The sequence below is a fragment of the Xyrauchen texanus genome, chromosome 25 (assembly GCF_025860055.1).
Source record: "Xyrauchen texanus isolate HMW12.3.18 chromosome 25, RBS_HiC_50CHRs, whole genome shotgun sequence".
Classification (NCBI taxonomy): domain Eukaryota; kingdom Metazoa; phylum Chordata; class Actinopteri; order Cypriniformes; family Catostomidae; genus Xyrauchen; species Xyrauchen texanus.
In genome coordinates this window covers 37841381-37859628 of record NC_068300.1, presented here as the reverse complement: position 1 = coordinate 37859628, position 18248 = coordinate 37841381, and the positions used below count along the sequence as shown (strand labels likewise).

The 18248-nt window shown below is 36.8% G+C and overlaps 1 protein-coding gene across 1 annotated transcript in view; it reads right to left on the bottom strand.

The window, feature by feature from the left end:
- Positions 1-14127, bottom strand: part of cc2d2a (coiled-coil and C2 domain containing 2A) — a 46188-nt gene extending 32061 nt beyond the window's left edge. The window contains exons 1-13 of the mRNA XM_052091596.1: positions 14077-14127; positions 13659-13762; positions 11624-11699; positions 11209-11265; positions 10113-10193; positions 8124-8268; positions 7657-7748; positions 7465-7566; positions 6807-6899; positions 4627-4845; positions 4264-4423; positions 4036-4172; positions 3401-3532 (exon numbers count right to left, since the gene is read on the bottom strand). Coding sequence (XP_051947556.1) covers positions 3401-3532; positions 4036-4172; positions 4264-4423; positions 4627-4845; positions 6807-6899; positions 7465-7566; positions 7657-7748; positions 8124-8268; positions 10113-10193; positions 11209-11265; positions 11624-11699; positions 13659-13672 — 1308 coding nt within the window. The 5' untranslated portion in view covers positions 13673-13762; positions 14077-14127. The remainder of the gene's footprint in view (positions 1-3400; positions 3533-4035; positions 4173-4263; positions 4424-4626; positions 4846-6806; positions 6900-7464; positions 7567-7656; positions 7749-8123; positions 8269-10112; positions 10194-11208; positions 11266-11623; positions 11700-13658; positions 13763-14076) is intronic.
- Between the last annotated feature and the right edge of the window lie 4121 nt (positions 14128-18248).

Genomic DNA, 18248 nt, shown 5'->3' with positions numbered 1-18248 from the left:
TCTGCGATCCACGCACAACTTGCCACACACCCCATTGAGAGCAAGAACCACTAATCATGACCACGAGGATGTTACCCCATGTGACTCTACCCTACCTAGCAACTGGGCCCATTTGATTGCTTAAGAGACCTGGCTGGAGTCACTCAGCACACCCTATATTCAAACTTGTGACTCAAGGAGTGGTAATCATTTCCCATATTCTCTTTGTTTCATGAGGCAATAAACGAAAACATGGCAAAAACATGCATGTACAGTAGGTTACTTGGAGGCAATCATTTTCACGTATTACTTCATGAAAAAAGCAGAATATGCGAATTGGACACCAATTTGCAATTTGTGGAAAATGCATACTGCATTAGCTATGTCTATACTATATCATACAAAGTATAAATACTACACTGTGTATCAGTATTCTTTATACTTTGTTTTTCTCTTTGGTTAGCGGCCAAGTCCAAGTGATGCTTCTCATTCTCTTTTCATTTTTTTTTTTAATTTTCACTCTTTTATGTTATAATTTGTTCGCATTACCAGAACACTTAATGTTAATCAGTTCCATGTGTCTGTGAGTGCTTTCAAATTTGCTCTCATGGTATGTTAATTGTCTGGTTCTTATTTATTTGAGTGCAGCAATCATACTACATAAGCCCCTCTGAGTTTTATTAAACAAAATATGGTTGAATGAAATTAATATTACGGTGTTGTTACTGATGTGTGTGTATGCATCATAAAGTAAATTAAATATCTTCTATTTTGCGTTTAATAATGTGCAACATGCCAATGTGACCTCGATGGTCTTTACCATAACAAAACCTCTGCTCAAACTGTGACATCATCACACATCTGGATTCAATCTCTGTTCTCACACCTCTCATCTCAGCAAATATTATTGGCTGCTCATATTGCCTGGCAACAGGCTGAAAGCAGGATATGACACCAGAGTGCTAGTAAACATTACACAATTGCATTTTAGTATTCGACAGTGCAAAGAGATATGAGTGTGGAGCCTAAGTATGTCTTAGGTTAAGAACATATTCAAGATCAGGAATTATTTGCTTGTATTATTAGCATACATTTAGCTATGTTTTGGCCTTCTGTCCACACTGAGAAAGCGTTTTTATCCAGCAAAAACTGAGCTTTTCGAAAATGCTCTCCAAAATTTGAGAACACTGTCAACAAGTTGAAGTGTGGACAGGGAAAACTGTGATCCATTCAACCCAAAACAATCAAGATGGCAGCCCATGTTGTAGTGGTGTTGTTGTGCCTGCTATTCCCGTTGATAGCGTTGTTGAGGATAAATGTTACTTTGTACAACCTTCACATTTAATTCTTTCAAAGGCAACGGGAAGTTTACTCTGAATTGTTGTCTGGCGGTGGAACACAAGTACAATTGCTTTTCAGAAACTACATGAAAATTACGCAGGATAAAACATCTTACTTTTTTCTGCATGTGCATTAAGGGGATTTAAGCATTTTCAGATGTTTCAGTGCGGACAAGCAACTTTTGGAAATGTTTTAACATTTAAAAAGGTTTGTGGATGGAGAGTGATTTAAAAAACTAAAGGCATTTTCAAATTGATTCGGATTAATGTGGACATGGCCTCAGACAATTCAGTTTAAAATAGACCCGCACTGCATATTTCTGTATAATATTCTGGTTTTAGGTTCCACTTAGGTTCCAGTTTTTAGTGATCAGATCACTTTCGGATAGCACTTGACCACATTAAATGCCAGGTGTAAATGCATCCATGACGCATTGTGATCAGAATGTGATCGGATTGCTGAGACCAAATTTGGAGGTGGTTAGGGACAGATTCTGACAACATTTAAAGTAGTTGTAAATGCAAATGTGTTTTTGTTATTCTGTGTACAACTACGTGAGTTATTAATTATGTAATGACTTTGTGCTACAGTCAACCATTTATAAAGGGCTGTTGGCAGGTTCTTTGTCTATTTATTCTTCCATCGCAATGTGAAGAAAACAACAGACACCTTCTTACGATCTTGTCACCTGAACAATTATTTGATTACATCAATTATTCCATTGGAATACACTTGATACATCTCGTCTCTCTCCTCAAATCCTCACTTGTATCTCTGTCTTGGTCTGTTTTCTAATCACTGTGACTATCACGTGAAGCCATGCTTCAGATGCGCCATGTGGGTTTCAGATGAGAAGCATATTTACAGATGGTCCCTGGGCATGCCATATAAGGTTGACACTATGGGCTCTATTTTTGTGACGCCACTAGGTGCAGCGCAATGCACAACAACCGTGCGCAACGTCTTCTCCCATTTGCATAGCACAAGTGGCCATGAGTGGGAGTTTTCGCACTATCTGCGGATGTATATGTGCAAACTGTGGGTGAATTGTATGATAATGAAATGGCGCAAAGCCCAATTTGCTAATTTCCTGAGGAATAGGTCATTGCGCTAAGACGTTTCAGCAGGTCTTAACTCAGTGCAAAGTTCAAAATCAGTTCCTGTATTTACGGTTTGGAGATTCCACCAGCAGGTGGTAATAAAGTTCATTTCAAAACTTTGAAAATACAGTGGAACATCAAACTATGTCCCTGATAATCACTGTTGTAGCCGTTTTATAAAACCAAAATTTGTTAAACATTCTAGACGTCATGGTTTATTTTTCAATTATTATTAGTAATATTATGTTTATATTTACAATTGTATTTACTATCTAATTTGTATATGTATTTCATATTGTATATGTATTGCACCTGTTGTTGTAGAGCGATTTTTAAGTCAATGCAAAAGGAGCCGGTGGAAGAAAATGGAAAAAAAAATTGTTTAGTTTGATGTGGAATTTGAATTTATAAATATTTTTGGTTACATTTTTTCATGTTTCAAGAAATTAATTCAATTTTCAATGCAAAATCGACAGGTAGAAGTGAAGTACGTGCAGAAATCACTCAAACCACTGCATAACCTGAAGCCTGATACAATCACTGTTAATCCTAGCCATGATTTGTTTGTCAGCTGATCAATGTGCTTAATAAAACTTCCATTCTCTATAATTTAATGGAGCCTACATCCATTTCCTGACGAGAACCCCATTTTCCACGCGTATAAAAATGTGTGTCACTGTCATAGAAATATGACAGACATTCAACAAGGAACCGCAAGAGAAAATAAGTCCATATTCTATTCTTCTACATTGTTACAGACCATTTACACTAGCAACTGCTTATAAATGTGCTGTCTTTATTTATATCACTGGAGCAGAATTAACATTACACTTCACCAAGCCCATTATCTCTTTGAGTGTGCGATTTCACCAAACCCACTTGCATGTAGACTTAGCGCATGCTTGCACAAAAATACCAAAACTTCATGGCCATGCCCACTGACTTAGCACGTATGACATACAAGTCCTCTTATGTCTCACTTTTCTGTAGACAGTGTGAAGTGCTGGGTCCAGCTCCTCCTCCAGGTAAAAGAGAGGTGGTCTTGAGGATGACTCTTTGATTGGGTCAGGCAGAGCCATAATGCGCCCATCATCGCCAAACCACTTCCTGCCCTGCAGCACAAATCACAAAGAAAACCAATCAGAAGTCAGTATACAATTATGAATCAGTTCAATTTTGAATGGCTAGATTTTCAAACGTTAATATAAAATGTCTTTGAAAGTGTCGAATTTAAAATTAATTAAATTGATTGCACACATAAGACTGAAACAAATATTTTCTAAACAGTATTTAGAATATTTTAGAACAGACTCTAAACCAGAATGTTTGAGGAATGTCAAAGAAGTCTTGTTAGAACTGTAATTTTTGGCCCAGATACATTAGCTTTTTTAAAACATAATTGATCAAATTAATAAAATTAATCAATCACACCTTTAATGTCAGTTGTTGAACTGGCTTAAACATTTTTCTTTCAAAACCATTAACTTGACAAAACTGAGAAGCTTATTTCTTGTATTTTGCATTTAATATACAGTCAGAACCAATCAGAACTTGAATAAATGTGTGAGGAGAATCTACACAATTTAATGACAGTTATGTTGTTCTGTGATATTACCTCCGCCTGCTTCAGGAGGCGGTTTTCCAGAATGTTCTGATTGGTTAGGGAGACAGCTGGTCTCTCACCAACATACAGCCCCTCCTCCTCCAGGTAACGAGGTTGCACATTCTCAGGCAGCTTGCTGGAGGCAGGAACTGTGAAACAGTCACACAAACACATGGTATATTGATAATTTGACCTGCTGTAAGAGGGTTACAGTGAAGAGCAATGTGAGTGTTGCTGTACCTGGCCTCATGCTGGGAACAAAGACAGTCTCTCTCTCTCTCTGCAGTCGTCTGCTGTAGCCCACATACTCTGTACTCCTCAATTCCAGGAAGTCTTGTGCTGAATGGTCAATGATGAACAAGTCCTCTTCCACGTCCCTGACCAGTGGGGCATCTTCATCCTAACCAGTGGAGATTGAACCATAGTAAAAGAAGCTGACATGCGATTTCAATCAGTGTCCTATAGTGTGGCATGCTATATTTCATCTAAAAATACACATTCTCATACATTGTAATATATTGTTTATTAGCAGGTTCTGCAAAAAAATATATAATGTTTTGCATGCTTTTAAGCAGTACCAAAGAACATTTGAACTCAAGTCACCCTTGCTTCAGACTCTTCCTCTCCATACTCTCTCTCCATTGCAGCCCCTCCATCCCCTTTCACTTCCTCCTGCTCTTCTGATTCAACTTCTGCTTCCTCCTCTGCTTCTCTTCTCCTGGCACGTCTCTTCTGATGGCGCCGTCTCTCTTGAGGCTCGGGGTCAAAGTTGAAGGTGAAGAAGTTGTACGCCTCTTCAGCGGTCGGTAAACCATCATCAGCCTTCTCGGTTAACAAACATACAAACACTTCAGGTAGATCTTCAAAACAAGACTTTAATCAGAACGTGTCACAAAACAATGGATAATGCAGAGCATTTGACAAAATATTTGTGAAGGTTTATGGAATATTGGTGAATTCTAAAACGATTTCAGGAATGTTTGGATTTTAGAATACTGATGAGAAGTTCAAGAATATTACTGAATTCTTAAAGGACTCTAGAATATGTTGAGGATTCACAATACTCATGAGAATTATTAATATGTTAATTCAGAAAAGGGGAGTTTCTTTTAATACTTATGAATTCAAAGAGGATTCTGGAATATGTGTGACGATTTTTAGAATACTGGTGATTTCCATGACGATTCTAGAATATTAGTGTTGATTTTTTAAATACTGGTGAATTCCAAGAGGATTCTAGAATATTAGTGAAAATGTTTACAATACTGGAGAATTCCAACAGGATTCTGGAATATTGCTGAGGATTTTTTTTAGAATACTGGTTGATTCCTAAAGGATTTTAGAATATTGGTGAAGATTTCTAGAATATTGGTAAAGATATTTAGAATACTGCTGAATTTCAAGAGGATTCTAGAATATTGGTGAGGATTCCTAGAAAACTGGTTGATTTCTAGAGGATTCTAGAATATAGGTGAGTATTTGTAGAATACTGGTGTATTACGTGATGATTCTAAAATATTGGGGAAGATTTCTAGAATTATGGTTAATTCCAAAAGGATTCTGGAGTATTGTTGAGGATATCAAGAATACTGCTGAATTCCAAAAGGATTCAAGAATATTGGTGAGAATGTCTACAAAATATGTGAGTATATTTTGAATACTGGTAAATTCCAAGAGGATTCTATAATATTTGTGAGGACTTCTATAATATTGGTGAATATTTGTAGAATACTGGTGTATTCCCAGAGGATTTTAGAATATCAGTGAGGATTTCAAGAATACTGGTGAGTTACAAAATTATTCAAGAATATTGGTGAAGAAATTCTAGAAAATTGGTGAGGATTACTTAAATATTGGTGATAATATTTTAGAATACTAGTGAATTCCAAGAGGATTCTATAATATTGGTGAGGATTTTAGATATATTTAGATTACTTCCAAGAGGATTCTAGAATATTGGTGAGGATTTTAGATATATTTAGATTACTTCCAAGAGGATTCTAGAATATTGGTTAGGATTTTGTTAGGATTGGTTAGGACTATTGATGATTTTACAGTAATGGTGAATTGCAAGAGGATTCTAGAATTTTGGTAAGGATTTCTAGAATACTGGTGAATTCCAAAAAGATTTTAGAATATTGTTGAGAATTCTACAATATTTGTGGGTATATTAATAATACTAGTGAATTCCAAGACGATTCTAGAATATTGGTGAGGATTTCAAGAATATTGGCGAGAAAGTTTTAAAATACTGGTAAATTTCAAAAGGATTCTAGAATATTGGGGGAGGGGGATTTTTAGAGTACTTGTTAACTCTAACATGATTTTGGAATAGTGATGGTGATTTCTAGAATACGGGTCAAGTTCAAGAGGATTCTAGAATATTATTGAGAATTTCTACAATATTTGTGAGTTCCAACATGATTCTAGACTCTGGATTCTAGAATATTGGTGAGGATTTTTAGACTACTTGAAAATTCTAAGAGGATTCTTAAATATTGGTTAGGATTACTATAATATTGCTGAATTCCTAGAGGGTGAGGATTTTAAGAAAATTGGTGAAAACATCTAGAATAGTACTGACTTCTGAGATGACTTCTAGAATACTGGTGTACTTTCAGCTCAACAACATTCTTCATTAATTCTGTTAGCTAATTTATGCTTCACCCAATGTGGGAAAAATCAGCATAACATATACATAACACAAATACATGTAAAGTGTGAATGCATTTAACCAGTAGAATATGTCAAATCTAATGCTCCGTGTTGGTGTAGACGCTTACCCTTCTGTCTTTGGCTGCACGTCTGGCCGCATCACGAAACTTCAATCTGGCAGCAAACGATGAGTCATCATCTGACCGTAAATCTGTATCAGTCTGAAAAACACAAAAAAGAAAAGAGCAGATCAGACTTCATGCTTGTATTTAGATATTTTACAAAATGTAGACTTCAAGGCGATCATATGACAAACAAATTCAGGACTAAATATCACAGACTGCGATATATATATATATCTGTTGTACATATGAGGATATCAGGATAATTTATGTTTTTCCCAGTAAAAATCACAGCATGCAGCAAAAAAATTATAATATACACTTTAAAATCAGAAACATAATAAGTATTTTTGACTTTTTTTACAATAAAATATGGAAACATCCTAAAGCAATACATATTTACATAATATGCAAAATTTTGTATGATAATAATACTTGAAATTGAGAGAATTCTCATTTTTTGTTTGTTTTACTATATAAATGTAATAATAATTTAGTAAGGTTTATGCTTAAAACAAGGAAGATACAATTTGCCAATAGGCTTCTCAAGTAAATGTATCTTGTTTAAAGGATGTTTACACATTTGTACTTGGAAAACAAGTCAGAATACTGCTTAAAACTGATCATCACCGCTGATGATCAGCTGTTCCAAAGGGTCGCTTACATCTCTGTCGAATCTAGTGAGGGTTTCTCTGTTTCGTAGACTCTGCAGGCGACTGGTGGGCTCAACGATGGATTCCTGCTCCAGTATACTAGCAGCTTTAGACTGCAGGGAGGACACAACGGTGAAACATTATTCCAGCTAAACTGAAATATAAGTTCTCTTTTTCTTCCCTTTGCTCCTTGATGACTTTACCTTGGCAGCTCTCAATTTCTCAGTCACACGCTGTCTCATGGACGTCACTGATTGGCTGGAGCCTGGTCTCACCGCAGGACGAGGAGGAAGATCTAGAGAGGGTGTGAGAATGAGAGTGTTAGGGTACTGTATGTTTGGAATGGGATACTAGCTTCCTACTTAATGAATATTGCACATTACTAAAAAAAAATGTTTTTTAAAAACATACACATCAAGTGACAATATGCATTATTTCACAATAAATATTTCAAATAGTAGTATGCTACATTGTTATTACATGGACTCACTAAGTTTATTATATTACATTGCATGTTTAATTTAGCAAGAGGCAAATAATAAACATCTAGGATATGCTGTATAATTGTTTATTTTCCATCTAGTTGTGAGTAAAATGTCTTAACATCTGGCATAATTGGTGCATGTTTTCTGAGGTTTGTAGACATCTATAAAGTGAAGCATTCTCTCACTTCTTGGAGACCGCACTGATGGGCTTTCTACACGCTGTACATTCTCTCCTCTATCCTCCTGTGTTCTGATCTCCTGCCCTGCTGTCACCTCCTCTACCACTTCCACTTCATCTGGAACAGAATCCACCACCCTCTCCTTGAGAAACTACAACAAAGATCACAGATAATACAACACACATATACATTTTCTACTAAAACAAACAAGTGAAATTAAATAAAACTGCGATCAGCTGAGAATAACCAATAGTTTTGATTTAATAATTTAGCGATTCTACTGCTTAAATGGCACTGAACCAATGGATGATTCTCACGAAAAACATATGAAATCATATTTTGCATAAAGACCACAAAAGCTACATAAATACCATTCAGATTGATTAATTAATTGTGACATTATATTCAGGACACTTAGCACATTTTACAATACAATTCTCATTACCGTAACAAGTCTTTTTTTTTATTTATTTATTTGCATTACAGTACAGATTATTCTGTTTTACAATTATTCTTTTAAAAGAAAATCAGTGAAAATGAATGACAATTCCAAAAGAGCATTACTATGATGTGTAAATACTAGGGCTGGGAAATTTAACATGTTAATTTCTGCAAATAATTGCTGAATATTTAATGCGTACAAAAACAAATTACGCAATTAATGCAGTATCTGTGTTTTCTTAACTTCATAAAACTTCACGTATGTTTTCCCCACTTCCTGTGGTTGAAATTATATAAATATATTAGAAATAAATACCAGGAGGTACACGCTTGACCCGACTGCACATCCTTGCACAGAAACTAATTGTGTGGAGCAGTGTACACTAATTTATTACACGTGACATATGTTCCAGGCGTATTAAACATAGGAGTGGGGCACGTGGTGAGTTCTGCGTGGATGCTGCGGAGAATAGCATGAAGCCTCCACACGCACTAGGTCTCTGCGGTAACGTGCTCAACAAGTCACGTGATAAGATGCATGGATTGACGGTCTCAGACTCGGAGGCAACTGAGATTCGTCCTCCGCCACCCGGATTGAGGCGAGTCACTACACCACCATGAGGACTTAGGGCACATTGGGAATTGGGCGTTACAAATTGGGGAGAAAAGAGGAAAAAAAGAAAAAGAAAAAAGTTTCTATTGCCAATAAAACTTGAAAATAGCAGAAGATTTAGCCAAACTTTTAATTACAGCATGTCCACTGATTTTTTTGGCATGTATTTATACTTCTACCAAACATTTATACATGAAAATATGTCTAATTTAACTATATGTGCCAAAAACTTTACATCTTAACATATACATATTTGAATAATTAAAAGTTTTTTTCATGTTTGTTTTAATGTACAGTGTACCATGATTAATCGCAATTAATCAAAGAAAACTGCAATTAATTAGCTACAAATTTTACAGCCCTATTAAATGTTTTAAATGTGAAAACAAGTTGTGATAATGAAAAGGTAATAATGAACATCTTTTTTCGCATTGTGATAATGAGAATTGGGTGTAAAATGTGCGTAAACGTGCATTATGATGTGCATTAAATCTCAATAGCTCTAACAATAGGCCTCATTGTCTATATGCAAAATATAATTTCCAAGTTTCTTTTTATTTTGAAGTAAATAGGACAGGAACATTTTCTCTATAGGCTTCAGACAGGAAACAACTGCATTCACAGTTGTAGTATCTTATTTAATATATTTTTATAAATTAGCGATGTCAAAATCAATACTAAATTTTTGAAGATGTAGCGATCTTTCCATGCCCTTTGAAGTGCACTCGCAGTAAATCAAATATGCGCATTAATACACTTCACAATTCAGTCAAAATGCCTGTCTTGGCGAAGTACTGATGTAAAGACAGTTAATGTTGGTAGACTGTTACTCTTATCATACTCAGCCAACACAGAGAATGAGTAATCTTTAATATCTGAATTACTGCACATCTTCTAGTGTTAAGGAATGTGACTCAATATAAAGTTACCACAGTCCTCACCTTCTTTTTTCTTCTCATTCTCTCTGCCTTCACTGAACGCCTGAGTGTCTCGCCCGGGTCCTCCTCTCCATCTGCCAGCTCCTAATATAACATAGTAAGCAATAGTATGACAATAGACGTCATAGGCCTACTGTCCTACTGTGATTTTTTTAACATTTGTCCACTTGGAGAGTAAGGATGTGCCACCGGTGAATATAGGTTTGCAGAATTGTTGGAAAAGTTATATCAAAAAAGAGATTTATAATTTAGAGCTGGTATAAGCTGTTATTAAGTAAACATCCAGACCCACTTTATATTAAGTGTCTTTAACTACTACATACTTAAACATTTCAGACAATGTATTTATTATGAAAATACATGTTGTTGAATTGTAAATACATTTAAAGCACCTGCATTTAATTACATCTGTAGTTACACAGTTAACTTTAACCCTATCCCTAACTCAAACCCCTTATCCTAACCCCAACCTTACCCTTACTCCTAAACCTACCCGTACCTCAACCTCAGTAACAGCAAATGTGGGCATTTTGCAGAACAACATGTAGTTACACAGTGAATACACTGAGTCTTGTATGTATTTAATGTCAGTACATAGTAGTTAAAGCTGCCTAAAATATAAAGTGCCCAAACATCCAAACTGAAGGGGCCTAGTTATATAAAATTACAACTTTCAATACTTCCCTCATAGGTTAGAAGCTGTTGTTATTACAAGCTTAAAGACAAGAAGAATTAAAAAGAATAGCAGCTATTAAAAAGAAAATACATTCTGAAGAATACTTATAATATATAAACCAATTAATAAAGAAGCATATACATATTCTAGATATAGTGGTTTCTAAATCTCAGAACACAAGCTTTAAAGGAATTGTTCAAATAAAAACAATGACAATTTTGTGTCTGCTGTTGTGTTTCACAGAAGACAGGAAATAAAACGGGGTTACACTGACAGAATTTTCTTTTTTATTTCTATTCCTTTAACAGAGAATAAGAATATCATGGACAGAAGCAACATTCTAAGGAAGACTAATGCAGAAGGAATAGCTTTAGCATGTAGGTTAGTAAAAGGAAAAGCTGAAAGGGTGAGAATTGAACCAACCTCCACCGCAGTGTGCTCATTCTCCTTAGACAGGTCCCAGTCTGATGGAACCAAAGCCTACAGCACATCAGCACAACCTTTATATTGACAGCTTGACCCCGTGTGTGTGTGTGTGTTTAGTCGAGGTGCATATTGTTCAAAACCACAGTTGTTGGTCTTGTAGAAAAATTACTAATCTCAGACAAAAATAAAAGATTTTTTAACCTTGTGATAAGCATTAAAGAAAGCAATGCATTTTTACTAGCTTAATTTTTACTTAATCTATTGGAGTGACAGACATTGGCAGTATCCTATACAATATACTAATGCACTGTAAAACACACAGCACTTTGCTATTCAATACTGTACTGTACCGTACTGTACTATACTATAGAGTTATTTCTGGTAGACAGTCATTGGTAGAGAGAGTAAACACCTGTTTGTCATCTCTGACTCTTCCTAAAGACTGCTGGAGGGCTCTTCTCTTCTTCTTTATCTTTTCCCGAACATCACTAAAGAAAACAGGACAGAAATACTCTTTCATTCAAATGCAAACATCAACAAATCACATTTGACCATTTCTTTTCTTTCTTTTTTTCTTCATAGTAGTAAAAACAGTGAGGTTGATGAACACCACTGAAGTCGCGAGTTTGAATCCAGGATGTGCTAATTGACTCCAGCCAGGTCTCCTAAGCAACTATATTGGCCCGGTTGCTAGGGAGGGTAGAGTCACTTGGGGTAACCTCCTTGTGGTCGCGATTAGTGATTCTCGCTCTCAGTGGGGCGTGTGCTGGCACGTGCACACATAGACATCAAAGGGGGCTTGAGCACCTGCCCTTTTTCTCCCTCGAGAGAAATTGCCCTTTTTTTCTGGGCTGTTTTAAATTTTCTTTATAAATCAATATATAAATATAAATATATATTCCTGTTTGCGCACAGCTTCCCTGTCAAACAAAGCTATTTATTGAATAAAAAAATCGAAATATCAGGTCGAGAGATGAGACTTTGTCGAGTTCCAATGCCCTTCCTCTCTCTCTCTCTCCTCCGCACATCAGACACGCAGACAGGCAGGCAGCAGCCCATCCCAGCTCCTATCCCAGTTGTGGTTTTCTTGGCTTGTGTGGAGGTGAGTGGTGATGAACAAAAGACTAAGCTACCAGTGCCTCGATTTTACAGCTAATTAGCCAAAAGACAAATATATTTAACTTGTGTCTTGCTAAAATGCATGACTCATGAGCTACTAGGTAATTTAATAAGTTAGCTGAAGTTTAGCAAAGGCAATATATCATGGCCATACAGATAATGTACTGTGCTTAATGGAAACACTACAGGTGAATACAGTAAAATTTGTGTCTAATAACATCATCACAATCACCACATTGATATGCAAATTAGGCTTTAACTAATTAAAATGTGCTAATTTGCATACATTTGACAAGGCACTGCAGGTGAATAGGATAAACAAAATAACTATATTATTTCAAAGTTCAAGACCTTTTTTGTAATAATTTCAGTTAAGTTGCTGTATTTTTGTCAATATTTTTTGCTGTGTTTTTTCATTATTTTGCAGTGTTTTTCCTGTAAAAATAACCTTTTTCAGTTTAGTGTGAAGATTTTTGTTGATTTTGAAGTGGCATGTATTACAATAACACCAAAATAATTAAAACGAGTTATTGTCTTGTGCAAAATAAACAAATTATTAGTGAAACTATGTCCCTCTCCTTGGTGCAGTCATTTATTCTAAATGCATACTTGAAACTAGTAGCACAGAAAACATGCACATTGTGGAATAGTTTCCTTTGCTGTTGCTGCTCTTTTGAAAAAACCTAATGAATACTAAAGAAGACCATGTTCTCTGTGTGAACTGATTATTTTGTAGAAATCTGTTGACTATGAAACAATTGCATGAGTGTGAGGAATTAAAATAAAGAAGTCAGAGTTATGTTAATTGTGGAGCGGAGGGGGGCGGGGCCGGGTCGGAATACTGCGCGCCCGGTCCCCAATCGGCCTGATGAGGCGCGCGAGGAATAAAGGCGGCCGGTGACGATGGTTCGAGAGAGAGAGAATTACTGGTATGTCCGTCGTGTGTGTGTGTTTGTTTAATATTTGTGTATTTTGAGTTCAGTTTTCATTAAACGATTATTTATGTTGACAAGCCGGTTCTCGCCTCCTCCTTGCCCATCATTAACTGTGTTACATTAATATATTTAACTTTTTGTTTAAAAAAAACATAAATAAATAATTATGAGAAGTGCATAATGTCTGTGCATGTCTCTGGGTGCATGGTAAATTGTGCGTGGATAGTGGACAGTAGCATGAGCCTCCACATGCTGTGAGTCTCCCTGGTGTCATGCACAACGAGCAATATAAAATGCAAAGATTGTCTGTATCAGAAGCGGAGGCAAGTGGGAATTGGGCATTCCAAATGGAGAGGAAAGGGGATAAAATAAAACAAAAAACAGTGAGGTTACCTGGGCGATGACATTTTGGCGGTCCTGTTTTTACTTTATTCAGACCAGAAATGTGTTCACTGTACATCAGATCAGGATTTCAGGAGAGTTTCATGATCACCTAACTGTAATAAAACAGTGAAACATGATTAAAGCTTTTTACCGGAGATACGTTACATAACATTGTAACAGTCACTGTAGACACACAGTGGCCAGCTGTATATAACCATATGGCCCTTTTAATATTAATACTCGCAAAATAAAGATAAAACAATAAACATATTATTGACATGTAATCTCTACATACGGGAAATAGACATTACTCAGTGTAAAAGAGATAGACCAATGAGTTCCCAAACACATCTCCAGACTTTAACAATGCGAACATTTTGAACGACTGAAGGAGAATCTTAGATAATTGTCTTTATTTACTTCTTACCGCCATGCTGTCTCTCGCGCTGCCTGGTAACGGAGGTAAATAATCTGCAGCTGAACACACAGTGCCACGCTTCCTGTCCGTCCCACTCTGTTTCGCAGCGTCTTTTCACTGGCCTACTAGCCCGTCAATCACGCAAATCTAGCGACGTCACGGAACAACGCTTTAATCCAAAATCCTGAGGCATAAATGTTTGGACGCGCGTTTTTATTTTTCTTCTTCTGATTAGTGTTGTCCTGGTAAAATAGAATAAAATAAAACTGAACTAAAATCGGTTCAATGCAATGATGTGAAAAAAACAATTAAATTCTACCAAAAAGTAACTGTTTATAAAATACAATGATTTCTTGAATTTTACATTTTGTAATCATTTTATACTTCCAAGATAATAATAATTGCCTAATAATTGGATAATTAATCTAAACTAAAACAAATAACAATAAGTTGTTACTGTATATGATAAGATCTTGATTCTCTCTAACTAATTTTTGTTTATTGAGATTATTTAGACTAATATTTAGATTTATAATGATCAAAGTCTGAATTATGCAATTTTTACAGGTGTATTTTTGTATTAACTAATTTCCTGATGTTAAAAGAACACTCCAGGGTTCAATACAAGTTAAACTCAATTGACAGCATTTGTGGCATAATAGTGATTAACAAATAAATAAATAATATTTCAGGGGGACTGTGTAGCTCAGCACATAAAGATGCTGACTACCACACCTGGAGTCATGAGTGCGAATCCAGGGCATGCAGAGTGACTCCAGTCAGGCCTCCAAAGCAACCAATTGGCCGGTTGCTAGGGTGGGAAGAGTCACGTTGGGGTAACCTCCTTGTGGTTGCTATAATGTGGTTCTTGCTCTCGATGGGGCATGTGGTGAGTTGTGTATGGATGTCGCAGAGAATAGCGTGTAGCCTCCACATGTACTAAGTCTCTGCGGTAACGTGCTCAACAAGCCACGTGATAAGATGCGCGGATTGACGGTCTCAGACGCAGGGGCAACGGAGATTCGTCCTCATCCACCACAAGGACTTAGAACGCATTGGGAATTCTAAATATGAGAGAAAAGGGGGAGAAAATCCCCCAAAAATACAAATAAATAATACTTCAACTCATCTCTCCTATTCTTTAGCAAAAAAATACAAATAAAATCAAGTTTACAGTAAGACACTTACAATGGGCCCATTTTTGGAGGGCTGATATATAGCACTGATATATATATATATATATATATCCATCCATCCATCCATATATGTATATATTTACAGAACTGGATCGCTGATGCAACAGTAAATTGCTAACAGGAGGTGAAGCCACCAGAAGTGTTCCAGTGGCCATCTTGGTATGCTCAAACTGTCATTGAGCATCAATGACTGACCCGTTTAACCGTCTCCGACCTGCGCATATGAAAGTTAAATTTCGCCCTCTAGCGACAATCATGTTTGTTTAATTAGCTGTTATGGATAATATTCGTTAGGAGGGTGAAGATATACACGGATCGCGATGTCAGAGCATTCCCCTGCCCGGGTGTTCAGTCTATCAGTGCTGCACAACAATCACCAAAGGAAGTGGCAAAACTGTCCAAATGTTTTAATGTAAGTATGAAAAGTTGTTTTGGGGTTGACAACATGTCCGTTTCCCTCGGAGGGTCCTTAAAAAAGTCAAATCAGGCTTTTTAATTTGCCTAAAATGGCCAGGATTTGGCAATGTGGCAGGGCGGAGGCCGGGGCCGGGTCGTGATTCCACACACCCGGCCCCTAATCAGGCTAATTAGTCCTCGAGAGGGATAAAGGCAGATCAAAGACTGCAGTGCGAGAAAGAAAGAGATTTATGGACAGCTGTCCGACACCTTTGTGTGTTTGACTTTTTGTTTAAGTTTCTTATTAAAATATTATTTATATTCTCAAGCTGGTTCTCGCCTCCTCCTTTCCCTTTACAGCCTGTTTTCATATTGAAGCACTCGCTGTAGTCATGGATATATACATGGATACATGTCATAAATTATGTGTCCGTTTGCCATTTAAACCTAGTGTATCAGTTTAATTTGAACCAGCTTTGCTTTGCGTGCCTCCCTCAGGCGCTGCGCATGTGATAGAGAGAGAGCGCGTGCGCTCTTATTCAAGTGACCGCAAGAAAAAGACACTTTTTTGATGAAAATATAAAACAAGTAACTCTGAACAAAAACTTAGATGTACAAAGTAAATAAGTCTGCAAATATCTGTTTGTGTCTTAACTCAGTTTCAGGGAACTTGTTTACATTCAGCTGATCTGTTCACCGATGAAGGTTGTTAGTGAGTTGACAAGGATGTTTGATATAGATATACATAACTCGCTCTGGCTTTCAAGAAACATGAAAAATTCCAGATTTAAATAAATATATAAATACATGTGTTGTAGGGATGTACATGCAAATTTCAGATATAAAATCGGTGATTGAACCGATTGTTTACTGGCTGAAAGGAGATGTTTTTCTTTTAATTCAATAGGGACATTGGAATGTTGGGCATAGTAATATGGCGGCGCAATGGCTTCACTGATATGATGTCATCAGCACAATGCGTACCCTGACATTACTAGCATTTCAATATGAATTCTCTGTTACATTATTTCTAAATGAAAGGTGATGTGTGTATTTTTATGTTAAAATACATTGAGAAAAATAACAACACTAAAATAACAAAAGTATTGTACACACTAAATAAAATACATCAGAAAAAGAATACAAACTGAATAAAAGGTGGTCAGATGTTTTAAACCAATAGCAAAACTATGATTACATTTGAATGAGTGTGAATGGCGAGATGCTTGACATATTTGGTTGTTAATCTGGAGTTGACAAGGATAATGTAAATGTAATATAGTTTTGTGACAGCCTCTCGTTTAACAATAGCTGGGTTTCTATCAAAACCTTTAGCATTTTTAAACGCTTTCTAAAATACGAATCATTGTGCGTTTCAATCCAATAACTTGATCTATCCATCGCATTATCTTGAGGGAGCCGCCTTGTCATGATGCACATGCTGGCGGATTGTGAGGACCCACAATTTCCAAATGTCAAGGGCATTGTTCAAAGTATTGTGTGCCCAGGTCAGACCTGTCATTGGGCCAGTCACATCAAGCTATCACATACTCATAACACAATGGTCAATGCACATCTTAGTTTTGCGAATAAACTTTCAATCACCACCTCTGCAGCGCATTAAATTTAAAGCAAATGTTGAGAGTTTATTAGCATATCAAGCGTTTCCATTTAGGATCCATCCATCCATCGATCGTCAACCGCTTATCCTGTGTACAGGGTCGCGGGGGGCTGGAGCCTATCCCAGCTAACATTGGGCGAAAGGCGGGGGACACCCTGGACAGGTCGCCAGTCCATCGCAGGCCATTTAGGATTAGAAAGAAAAATTTCTGAACTTATTTGCGCACATAAATCCTACATACTTAAGGAACTGCAAGACGGAGATGCACCTCACACGCTCGGCACTATAACATTCACAAAGACTATGGCTCTGGTGGAAGAGCAGGTTGTCCACTAATCGCAGGGTTGGTGGTTTGAATCCCGGCCCACACGACACCACATGCCGAAGTGTGCTTGGGCAAGACACTGAACCCCAAGTTTCTCCCAAGGCTAGCGCCTTGCATGGCAACTCTGCCATCATTGGTGTGTGAATGTGTGTGAGAATGGGTGAATGAGTTCACAGTGTAAAGCACTTTGAAAACTGCTAAGGTTAAAAAAAGTGCTATATAATTGCAGACCATTTACCAATGCTGGGATTCAAATAGGAGTAATGATTAAAAAACGTTTGTCTTCTCATACCATGGATCAGAATCCTGCGGGCACCCCTGATAGGACCTGTATTTTAATGACTGAATATAGCTTCCAGAGCGCTCCAAAGATGGCCACCAGTGGACTGACTTGCTAGAAGGACTTTGCTGTAACAAGGGACAAGATAAAATTAGTTTTTGTTGTAATGAACATAAGGCCACAATACTGTCGACATAGAGCTTAACTTGTATAGAACCTGGAATCTCCATACAAATAGGTTTTAAAAGCAAAGCTTACACAATGTATTGTACTTAATTTGTTTATTTATGGAAACTTTCATAGGAATGTAGATTATAAGATTTTAATGTCACTAAAAACCCTGAGAGAGGATTTCTACTGCAA